General features: G+C 42.1%; 1 protein-coding gene across 3 annotated transcripts in view; it reads left to right on the top strand.

Moving 5' to 3' along the window:
- Positions 1 to 27: 27 nt before the first annotated feature.
- The window catches only part of Zfp512 (zinc finger protein 512), a 31,007-nt gene continuing 18,837 nt past the window's right edge, over positions 28 to 12,197 (top strand). For 2 of the 3 annotated variants that reach the window (XM_006239836.5, XM_006239834.5), the window contains exons 1-2: positions 28 to 185; positions 720 to 778. In XM_006239836.5, the coding sequence (XP_006239898.2) occupies positions 156 to 185; positions 720 to 778 (89 nt within the window). In that variant the 5' untranslated portion in view covers positions 28 to 155. The remainder of the gene's footprint in view (positions 186 to 719; positions 779 to 12,197) is intronic. The other variant, XM_039113088.2, reaches the window with a different exon arrangement.

The raw sequence follows: 12,197 nt of genomic DNA, 5'->3' as shown, positions 1-12,197 counted from the left end.
CGCTGCAGCCCCCTCGGAAGCGGCTAGGCGGAAGTAGATGTTCAGAACAGGGCTAGTCGCCGCCGAGACCACATCCGGGAGAGGCGAGCAGAGCGGAAGTGGCGTTGGTCTGGCCGGAGCCCTTGGGTGAAATTGTTAGGCGTGGAGGGGGAGTGATGTCTTCCAGACTCGGTGCAGTCACCGCCGTGAGTTTCTTGGTGTGACCATATACTTTAGAGATAGAGCTGTCGAGCCGAGAACACGCGGTTCTTTGCTTTTGTCCTGTACTGAGTTGGTTTTTTTCAGAGCCCATCGTAGGCCCCACCCTTTTATATCAGATCTACTTACCCTCTTTCCCCCCATTTTTATTTTTATTGCCTATTCCTCGTATCCTCGGACTCAGTTCCTCGACAGATTGTAAATATTTAATTCCTTCAGCATCCCCAGTGTCTCCCGTTCTGTATAATATATAATATATGTGTATATTTTTTTCCGTCTTGTCGAGCCTCCATCTAGGATAGCGTTTTGAGAATGGGCAAAGATGTAAGCTCTGGTATTGTCAGCCCGTCTTTACATTGTAGAAAAATAGGATGGCACACGTTTCCTAAAAAGTGTCGCCTTCGGTCCATTTGAAGTAGTTGCCTGGGACAGCCTCACCTCTAGGCACAAGGGGGATTCATCTCTTTGTGGATGAGGTTCAAAGGACCCTAGCACTCACTCGTGTGCTTGTGATTTGCTAGACCCCGGGACCCACATCCTTTAAGCAGCAGAGGAGCACCAGGATCGTGGGAGCTAAGAAGTAAGTGCAGGTTTTCTGAGGACATTTTTGTAATTGTGTAGACAGTGCTGCTAAAGATGTTCTGTGTCTGCACTGTGGCGCATAATTAGCCTCCAGACAGGTATGGCTTTTGGGCACTTGAGATGTGGCGAGTGCAACAGAAGAAGTGAATTGCAAATTTTATCTGATTCTAATTGCCTAAAACTTCAGTAGCCATCTGTAGGTAGTGGCTACTGGATTGGACAGCGCAGATATAAGTCTAGTGTGGGGGACAGAAAACTTGGCTTGCGATAAAAATGCAGGGTAGTAGAAGTGGAATGTGTGTTTCAGTTAGTGGTACTCCTGCATGTCCTCTGCCCCAACATCGAATATGTGCTCATAATTAATTTGATGGACTTGGGGTGGAAAATAAAAATAGCTATAAGCAATCTTCATATTTCCAAGCTGCTTGGTCGCAGCACTAATTATTATCTTGTGCAATGAATGTGCTCAAGTTTTCCATGGCTAATGCAAAAGAAAAGATTTTATTAACTTGGACCTCCCCGGAGAGTTCATTCACTTAGATAAAACGTATGCAATGTCTGCTCTGTACCAGCTGTGTGGTAGGTTGGGCACCCAGGCACGAAAACAGAGCTATGGGGTCAACAGATGAGGTGGGTAAACAACACAAGCCAGTGTGATAGGGAGAAACTCTTTTTGAGATAGGGGCTCACTACCTGGGGATCCCCTGTGACACTTAGGCTGGCTTATAACTTGTAGTCCTCAATGCATCTGTCTGCTGAGGGCTGGGATCACAGGCCTGTGTTTTTGTTTGAGACAGGGTTTCACTATGTAGCCCAGGCTGACCAGGAGCTTATTGTGTAGCCCAGGCTGGACTTTTAACTTCTGCAGTTTCTGCCCTCAGCCTTCCCAGTGCCTGGATAACGGGCATATGCTATGCTTGTAATCTATACACTGCTAGTAAATATTTTTATAATGGAATTTAATACCGCTTTTGGGAAGTGGAGTGATGATTTCAGTGTTACCTGAATAGCCCACTCACAGACAGGGGCTTGAAGTTCAAAGGATAACGCAGTTAGCTAGCGAGGAGTCCCAACCTCATATCCCAAGAGACCAGCATAAAAGAAGTTTATAATAACTAGTTCTGTATCACAGATGCGTGTGATGAGAGGAGGTGAGAGTTAAGGGCAGGACTTCTAAAGTTTTCTGTCTTTGGCAACAGTTGCAATTGTGGATTCATAAGCCAAACTGGGAATTTTTGAAACGAGACATAACATTACCAACAAAATGAATGAATGGGTTTGCACTTCAATGAAGAGCTAATCTCAAGGACAGACTTAAGAATTACCTTCTGTGGAAAATAATTGGGAGCATATTATTTTTTTACCACAAGATTAATGCATTCATAAGCTCGTTTAGGAATTCCGGTAAAAGCGGTATGTGTGAGTCATGTGAGTGCGCATCTCAAGAAGGTTGTTAAGAGGCCAATGGGTCCGTCTCTTAACTCTCCGTGAGTCCTTGGGACTACTCATTTAAAACTCTCTAGATTTATTTGCGTGTTTGTTGTTCTCACATGAATATATGTGCACTACAGACCCATGGAAGTCAGAAGAGACCATCGGAGTCCTGGAACTGGAGTTATGGATGATTTGGGTAGCTTCATGCGGGTGCTAGGAATCAAATCTAGGTCCTCTGCAGGAACAAGTGCTCTTAAGCATTGAGCCTTGTGTCCAGCGCCAGGAATTCTCATTCCTTATTGTCTTGTTAGGAGATTGCGAAGTTTGAAAGCTGACGCTTTGATGTGAGGCCCGGAAAGAGAAGGAAAGCATGGAATATATTTTTCTTTAAAGATAAGTTGATTAGTTAAAGACTACAAAGGATGCTGAGACAAACCAAAAGGCTTTAAAAAAAAATGAAATCTAAATATTTGTACTTAGAAGAATGGGCTACAGAGCAGTGGTTCTCAACCTTCCCAATGCTGTGACCCTATAACAGAGATCATGTTGTGATGACCCCCAGCCATACAATTATTTGCTTTGCTTCCGCATAACTAATTTTGTTACTGTTTGAGTCATAATGTAAGTAATGGTGTTTTTTCAGTGGTCTTAAGACACACAAGTTTAGAACCACTGGGCTAGGCACTCTTAAAAATTCTTAATCTGGGCTGGAGAGATGGCTCAGCGTTTAAGAGCACTGACTGCGGGGCTGGGGATTTAGCTCAGTGGTAGAGCCCTTACCTAGGAAGCGCAAGGCCCTGGGTTCGGTCCCCAGCTCCCGAAAAAAAGAACCAAAAAAAAAAAAAAAAAAAAAAGAGCACTGACTGCTCTTCCAGAGGTCCTGAGTTCAATTCCCAGCAACCACATGATGGTTATCATGCGAATCAATGCCCTCTTCTGGTGTATCTGAAGACAGCAGCAGTGTACTCGCATATATAAAATAAATAAATCCTATAAATAAATCCTTTTAAAAAAATTCTTAATCCAAAAAGTTGAAAATAGGCTAACCTCATCTTTGATTAGCTGAGATTTGCTCTACCAGTGATTATAAAGTCACTAATCATGATAAGCATTGCATCATACTGGAGGGTTTATTGTTATATCATTTAGTATCATTTTTAATACATAAAACTGTCTTGGGTTGATAGATTGTACAACAAACTTAAGAAGTGCTTTTTCTTGAGTCTTTTAAGAATTAAAGGAAGTAGCCTTGGCGAGACTCTTCGCCATCTTGACTTAATCTACCCAGTTAATCATGCTGGTCCTGTGAGCTGTGGATTTCCCCCCATGTTCACGCTTACTCACGAGACAGAAGATGGAGATTTCTAAGTTGGCAATAGAGAATTCTCCACTTTTCTAACAGGGGTCCCACGGGGATTTATCTCGTAATGACCTCCTGGTGATGCAAAGTCTCTATTAAACAGAGATGGCTTTTACTGTTGGGAATGCCGAGTCTTGCCTCCAGCGGTCTGTCCATTCCTACAAAGGTATAATTGACATATAGTAGATGCATTTGCTTCATGTGCACACCGTGTTCAATATTGACATAAGAACAAAGCGGTAAAACTGCAACCACAACGACAGACACTTCTATCTCCCCAATTTTTTTTTGTTGTTGTTTGTTTTTCCAGACAAGGTTTCTCTGTGTATCTCTGACCATCCTGGAACTCACTCTGTAGACCAGGCTGGCCTCGAACTCCGAAAACTCAGAGATCCACCTTTCTCTACCTTGAGAGTGGTAGGGTTAGAAGTATGCATTACCACCACCACCTGGCTCCTCCCAATTTTTTTTAAGTATTAAGTTTAACAGAATTTAATGTATATGGGTGTTTTTCTTACTCGTACATCTATAGCATTTGTGTGCCTGGTGCCCACTAAGGCCAAAAGAGGCCGGGAGACCCCTGGAACTGGAGTTACAGATGGTTGTGAGATGGGATATGGGATATGCTGGGAGTTGAACCTGGGTAAGCTGCAAGAACAGTACCTGCTCTAAACTGCTGAGCCATCCCTCCAGCCCCTCCAGAGTTGTTTTTTGTTTGTTTGTTTTTAACATTTATTTTTACTGGGCTGGAGCAATGGGTCAGCTGTTAAGAGCATTGACTATTCATCCAGAGGTCCTGAGTTCAGTTCCTAGCAACCACATGGTGGCTCACGACCACCTGTAATGGGATCCAGTGCCCTCTTCTGGTGTGTCTGAAGACAGCGACAAAAATTTATCTTTATTCTAAATTATGTGTATGCATTTGTATCTGTAAGTGTTATGTGTATGAATGCTGTGTGCACAGGGGTATTAGGGGTTGCATCTCCTGGAGCTGGAGTTACAGGCATCTGTAAGCTTCCCAATTTGTGTGCCGGAAGTTGAACTTGGGTCCTCTGGAAGAACAACAAACACTTTTAACAGCTGAGCCATCTCTTCAGCTCCCCCAAAAGTTTCTTGTGTGCTCCTTCCTTTACCCTGTCCCTAAGCACTGATGACCTGGAACTGTACAGTGGTTTACATGTTTTACAATTTTATATAAATCAAGTCACATCTCACTCTCCTTGTCTTTAAAAAAAAATTCCTTGCCAGAACAATAATTTTGAGTTGAAAATAGTTATTCATTACCAAGTAGAATTCCATGTAGTTATATCACAATTTGTGTAGCCTACATGAAAATTTGGGTTGCTGGGCTATTTTTCATTTGGGGGAATTATAGTAAAAAACGTGAGATTCATGTGTCAATCTTGTGTAGACTAATGTTTCCATTTCACTTGGCAGACAGCTAAAATAGCATTTAAGTCCTGTGCTGATTGGGTCACAACACAGCATTATGTTGAATTTTTTTATTTAAAAATTTTTATACTATGTATTTGGATCCTATTATTTCCCCTCCCCAACTCCTCCCAGATCCTCCCAACCTCTCTACCCACCCAACTCCATGTTCTTCATGTAAAGTCCCTTTGTCCTTTGTAGATGGTAAGGCTAATAGGTCCTTTGTGAGTTAATTTTCTATCTAGCTACTGTGCTGAAAGTGTTTATCATCTGTAGGAGCTTCCTGGTGTAATTTTTAGAGTCACTGATATATACCATCATATCATCTGCAAATAAAGATACCTTTACTCCTTCCCTTTCAGTTTGTATCCCCTTGACCTCCTTTAGTTGTCTTACTGCTCTAGTAAGACTTCAAGCACATATTGCATAGGTGTGGAGAGAGTGGGCAGCCTCTTCTTTTTCCTGATTTTAGTGGAACTGCTTTGAGTTTTTCTCCACTTAAGTTGATATTGGCTATGGGCTATGGACTTACTGCCTTTATTATGCTGAAGTATGTCCCTTGTATTCCTAATCTCCCAGATACTTTTATAGTGAAAGGTGTTGGATTTTTATCAAAGGCCTTTTCTGCATCTGATGAGATGATCACGTGGTTTTTTTCTTTCAGTTTTTTATATGGCGGATTACATTGGCAGATTTTTGTATGTTGAACCATCCCTGCATCTCTAGGATGAAGCCTGCTTGATTGTGGTAGATGATCTTTTTTTTTTTTAAACTTTTTTTTCTTTTCTTTTCTTTTCGGAGCAGGGGACCGAACCCAGGGCCTTGCGCTTGCTAGGCAAGCACTCTACCACTGAGCTAAATCCCCAACCCCTAGATGATCTTTTTGATGTGATGTTGAATCTGGTTTGCAAGTATTGAGTTTTTGCATGTATGTATGTATAGAAGGGAAATTGGTCTGTAATATTCTTTCTTTGTTGGTATTTATGTGACTTGGATATCAGGATAACTGTGGCCTTATAAAATGAATTGGGCACTGTTCCTTCTGTTTTGTGGAATAATTTGAGGAGTATTGGCATTAACCCTTTTTTGAAGCTCTCTTAGAGTTCTGCACTAAACCATCAGGTCCTGGGATTCTTTTCATTCTTTTAATTACTGCTTCTATTTCAATAGGGGTCTGTTTACATTACTTATCTGATCTTGACTTAACTTTGGTAAATTGTATGTATTGAGAAAATTATCCATTTCTTTTGGTTGATTTTTTTGTTTGATTGGTTTTGTTTTTTGGGGTTTTTTTTTTTTTGTTAGTTTGTTTTGTTTTGTTTTTGTGGTTTTTCTTTGTATAGTCCTGGCTGTCCTGGAACTCACACTGTAGATCAGGCTGGCCTCCAACTCAGATCTGACTGCCTCTGTCTCCTAAGGGCTGGAATTAAAGGTGTGAGCCACCACTGCCTACCTGGAATATGGGTTTTTAAAGTATGGAGATGAAACCGGGAGTCTTGGACTTGGAGATAGGGAGGCAGAGGGGAGGATCTGCAGTTAGGAGATTCCAGGGAATGCCTGTTGGGAGTTGGAGGCTGGGATAAAGCAATGAACTGGGGGAGAAGGAACTTAGGAGGGGGAGATCTGTGTGATCAGCTAGAGATGGAGACAGTGGGTGGGGGGTAGAGGGAGGCTACAGCAGATGATTGCTACAGAACTGGGGATAAGACTGGGGGATTGGCTTTGCAAGACCCAAGGGAAAGGTGAAGATCTGCAGTTAACCTACCGGCTCCCCTGGTTGGAGTGCCAGCGGCCTTTGTGAAAGATTCACTTGTGTTTCTTCTATGTGTGTGCTGAATAAGTGCAAGTGGATGTACCTGTGTGTGCCTGTGGAAGCTAAAGGTCCAAGGTAGGTGCTCTCCTCCTCTTTTTGAGACAGGGTCTCTCACAGAGCCTGGAGCTCAGTAATGCTTAGACTGGCCAGTGAGCTTCTGGGATCCAGTTGACTCCTCCCCTTCCCCCAGTGCTAGAGTAATAGACATGTTCATCCAAAACTGGCATTTAGTATGTGTTGGGGATTTGAACTTAGGTCTTGATGCTTGCACAGCAAACACTTCATTCACTAAGCCAGCTTCCAAGACTGCATCTGGGTTTCTTGATTGTAAGGATCCTACTTAAGAAGCCTTTGCCTCCCGTGATTGCAGATTTCTCTTTCATCTAGTTTTGTTTGTTTGTTTGTTCGTTCGTTTGTTTTTAGATGGGAGTTGGCCAGGAGCTTGCTTGATCAGGCTACCCTCAAACTCAGAGGTCAAACTCAGGGTCTTGTGCGTGTTGATCAAGCCCTGGGCTAAATTCTTAGCCAAGGCTCCTCATTTAATGCTTATTTCAAAGAATCAGGAGTTTCTCTCCCAGTACTGGAGAGATGGCTCAGTGGTTAAGAGCACTGGCTGCTCTTCCAGAGGTCCTGAGTTCAATTCCCAGCAACCACATGGTGGCTCACGACCATCTGTAATGAAGTCTGGTGCCTTCTCTGACCTGCATGCAGGCAGAATACTGTATACATAATTTAATTTTTTCTCCTGGTTTGTGCATTAAATTGTTTTTCCTTTTTTGGTTAAATTTGCTTTTCTTTTTAAGATGTCTCTAACTAAGTCCGTATGTCCTTGACTTTCAGTCCTCCTGAAATGAGCAGTTAGAGCTTTTGTCCCCTCCCACGTGCTGTCTTACTTGCCTCCCCCTAGGATAAGTCATCTCACTATACAATATCTCCATGTCCTTTATGATTTCATTTTGTCCTGTGAATTCTTTAGAAGCAGGTTATTAAATTCCTAAATATTTAAATATCTTTGCGTTTTTGTTTTAGAACATTTTGTTTTGTTTTGTCTTGTTTCGTTGAGACAGTTTCTTTGTGTAACAGCCCTGGCTGTCCTGGATTCACTTTGTAGGCTGGCCCCGAACTTAGAGATCTGCCTGCCTCTGCCTCTGGGGTGCCTGGATTAACAGGCACAGCTTGTTTTGGGATATTTTACTACTTTTAGTTTCTAACTTGATTCTGATATGGTCAAAAAATACATAGTGATTTTCCTCCATTCAATAAAAATTTAACATTTGAGACCCAGAATAGCCTCCATTTTGGTGAACACACAATGTGAACTTGAGAAGAATGTATCCTTAACACAGTATTTTGCAAAAGCTACTCACCATGAGGTGTTCTGTAAATGCTAAAGGCTAATGATGTGTGATTCAGATCATTTCTTCACTGAAGTTTTCTCTTATTGTCCCCTCAGTTGCTGAGAGAGACGACCGTAGTCTTTAAACTTATGGGGCTGTCTGCTTTGTCTGCTGCCATCAGTTTTCAATGTGTTTGAAGCTCTATTATTAGATGTTGCAACAGATCATTATGTCTTCTGAATAATTTGACATTTTGTCATTAGGAAGCAGTACTCTCTGCCCTGAAGTCTGTTTCATTGAAATTAAAATAGCCATCACGATCGTCTTCTGTTTGGTGATTACATACTATAGTTTCATTGATGTGTTATTTTAAAATCAATTGAATTTAAAAATGTGTATGTGTACTGTGTGAGTGTGTGCACGTGAGTATAGGTGCCTGCCAAGAGCAGAGTCATCAGATCCCTCTGGAGCTGGACTTACAGGTAGTTGCAAGCCACCTGCTGTGGGTGCTAAGAACCAACTCAGGTATTATAGAGCTTAGTACACATTTTTAAATCACAAGCCATCACTCCAGCCCCCATGCAGTTTTTATTTATGTATGTATAGTACAGGTCACCAATAATAGGTAGCATATACAAGTAGGATATCTTTGTAGTGACTCTGTCAATCTTAACTGGTACCTTAGTTAGGGTTTCACTGCTGTGAACAGACACCATGACCAAGGCAACTCCTATAACATTATTTAATTGGGGCTGGCTTATAGGTTCAGAGGTTCCGCCCAGTATCATCAAGGTGGGAATGTGGCAGCATCCAGGCAGCCATGGTACAGGAGGAGCTGAGAGTTCTACATCTTCATCTGAAGGCTGCTAGCAGAATACTGGCTTCCAGGCAGCCAGGTCAAGGGTGTGAAAGCCCACACCCGCAGTGACACACCTACTCCAGTGGGGCCATACCTCCTAATAGTGCCACTCTCTGTGCTGAGCATAGACAAACCATCACAACTTGGTGTTTAGCCTGGAAGCATTTGAATTCATATTAATAGGGTTGGATTTGGATCTACCTTATTATTATTGACTCTCTGTCTGTCCTATGGTCTCTCTGTCCCTGTACTTCTTTTGAGTCAGTTGAATGCTTAGGGTCCCTTTTAAACTTTACTGTTAGTGGCTAGACAGATGACTCTGGTTCAGAGTGCATACTGCTCTTGTAGAGGACCTGAGTTCAATTCCCAGCACCCATACTCTGGCTTTCACAAGAATATTGCATTCTCACATACATCCCACACAGAGGCACACAACCATATATACAAAATTTAAAAGAAATAAGAATTTTTATACTTACTTCCATATTAGGAGTTTGGCGAAGACCCTACATTAAAAGTTAAATTCAATATTTCCTCTAGGATATGTACTTTCTTTCATAGTCTATTTAGAGTTAATGTCTGCTTCTGCTTAAATGTAGAAACCTCATAAACTCATAGATTCCTTCCATCTCCTACCACTTACCCTTATAGTAGTTTTGGATGTGTTGTCTACATATAATCTACTGAAAACGTTATCAAACAATGTTAACGTTTTACTTTAAATTATTTGTAAAAGTTGTAAAAGTGTTTCCCAAATTATTTGTGCAAGCATACATTCTCATACTGAAAATGCAAGATATGTACCATTGTTCCTGTTTGTCGCTTTCCTTTTTCTCTCTTCCTCCTCCTCTTCTTCCTCTTCCTCTCCCCTCCCCCTAGGCAGGGTTTTACTCTATAGCTCAGGATGGACTTGAACTTCCTCCCCCTCTCCCCAGTCAGCATTCTACTCTATAGGTCAGGATGGACTTGGACTTGAGGCAGTTCTCCTTCTCATCCTTGTAAGTACAGGGATACTAATTATGAGCTAATACATCTGACTGACTGCTGCCCCTTCCTTCTCCCTTACCCCCTCTATTTAATTCATCTATTCTTGAACTGTCAAGATGGCCCAGTGGGTAAAGACCAAGCCTAAAGGCATGAGTTCAGTTCCTGGGATCCATATGGTGGAAGGAAAGAACAAACTTTATCTATACACAATTACCTTTCTCCTTTTTATCTAATTCAGGACCCAGGAAATAATGTCCACATCTAGGGTGGATCTTCCTACTTCAATTAACGAAGTCTAGATAGCCACTCACAGGCATGCCCAGAAGCTAACCTAATCTGGATAATCCATCACACATAGTCCCTTTGGTGATTCTAGATCCTGTCATTTGACAGTATTAATGATCAAAACTCTACCCCTTGTCAACTTGACCCAAACACATCAAGCATATATGTGTGTGTGTGTGTGTGTGTGTCTGTATGTATATATGTATGTGTGTGTATATATATGTGTGTGTGTATATATATATGTGTGTGTGTGTGTGTATATGCGCACGCATGTGTGAGTACCAAGGTGCAGGAGTCAGTTGTCACCACTATGTGGATCTTGAAAATCAAATACAGGTAGTTATTTTTGACAGTAGGCAGCTTTACCTGCAGAGCCATCTTGCTGCCCCAACACATCAGTCTTAATCCACACTCTTTATTTGTCTTCATAGATTCATTCTGCCTCCTAACACAAAAACATACTCAGTCCAGTTTCAAAAGTGTCCATAGTCGGGGTTGGGGATTTGGCTCAGTGGTAGAGCGCTTACCTAGGAAGCGCAAGGTCCTGGGTTCGGTTCCCAGCCCCGAAAAAAAAAAAAGAAAAAAAAAAAAAGAAAAAAAAAAAAGAAAAAAAATAGTCTTAACAGTTCCGAAATGTCTAAATCTCTTGTGACATTTCAGGGAATGTCTTAACTCTGAGCTTCAGCATGATTAAAACAAGTTACATACTTAGAGCATGAAGGTATACAGAATAAACATTCCCAGTCCAAAGAGAAGAGTGGGAACATAGCGAAGACAAGACGGAAATGCAGCAGGGCAAACACCAAATCCTGCATTTCTGTGTTCAGCATCTTGGGCTCATGATGGAATCATCTGGGTTCCTCGAGCCTGAGTGGCTCCTTCCGTTTTGCCGTCTGTATACACATCCTCTGGCTCGCTTTCCTCTCTGGGCACACATCCTCTAACTCGAGCAAGCTCACTCTATGCCTCTGGCTCGCTTTCCTCTCTGGAAACCCTGTGGTCTCCATGTCTTCATGTTCACAGCTTCGCACAGTGGCATTGTGGGGCCTCCTCTCAGGGAGCCTGGCCCTTCCACACATTGCCAATTTCAGGGTGGGTTTTCCCACTTTTACTTACCTAATCAATGTAATCCTTCATAGGCACGTCTAGACTAATCTAATCTAGAAGCTTCCTCACAAGTATGTCTCAATTGATTCTCTAGCCTCTTGAGTGTAAATCCACACAATTAGCTTACAGAAGACCAGGAGTGGTTACAAAAGATGGCTCTGTGGTTAAACTGCTTTCTGTGCAAATGTGAGAACTAGAATTTGGACCCCCAGAAACCCATGGAAAGGTTGGATGAGTTTGGAGGCCCCTGTAATTCCAACCTCAGAAGGTGGAGGAGATAGATTTTCCAGAGCAAGCAGGCTAGCAAGAGTAGCCATATCAGCTAGCTCTGGGTTCGATTGAGAGACCTCGTCTCCAATGAATGAGGTGGAAAAGCAATTGAGGACTATTTCTGACATCAAGCTTGGGCCTCCATATGCATGTACACACATGTGCACCCACATATAAGTAAAAAATAAAAAACTCAAAACATGTATACAGCATATACACTCACACATGAAAAATGGAGAAAGGAATAAAACTGAGTTTACAAAATAGACTTCCACGTGGCATTTTCATACACCGTTAGGCTCAGTGAATCCGGTTCCTCCCCCTGTACCCTCACCTGGAACCAACTTAAACCTTTCCACCTCAGTAGCAGCCTCTGTGTATTCATTCTTTAAAGCCAAGCCTCCCTCCCATAGCAGTGTCTTCTGCTGGAGTGACTTGTCTTCACACAGTCTTCAGATCTACTTGATATGTTATTTGTCCGATGGTGAAATGAGCCAGTTCAAGCCAGATTTGATTATTTTAAATGTAGGTTTA

This window comes from Rattus norvegicus, chromosome 6, assembly GCF_036323735.1.
Source record: "Rattus norvegicus strain BN/NHsdMcwi chromosome 6, GRCr8, whole genome shotgun sequence".
In the NCBI taxonomy this organism is placed as follows: Eukaryota; Metazoa; Chordata; class Mammalia; order Rodentia; family Muridae; genus Rattus; species Rattus norvegicus.
Note: the sequence above shows the minus strand (reverse complement) of the source record. Positions and strands in the feature narration are given on the sequence as shown.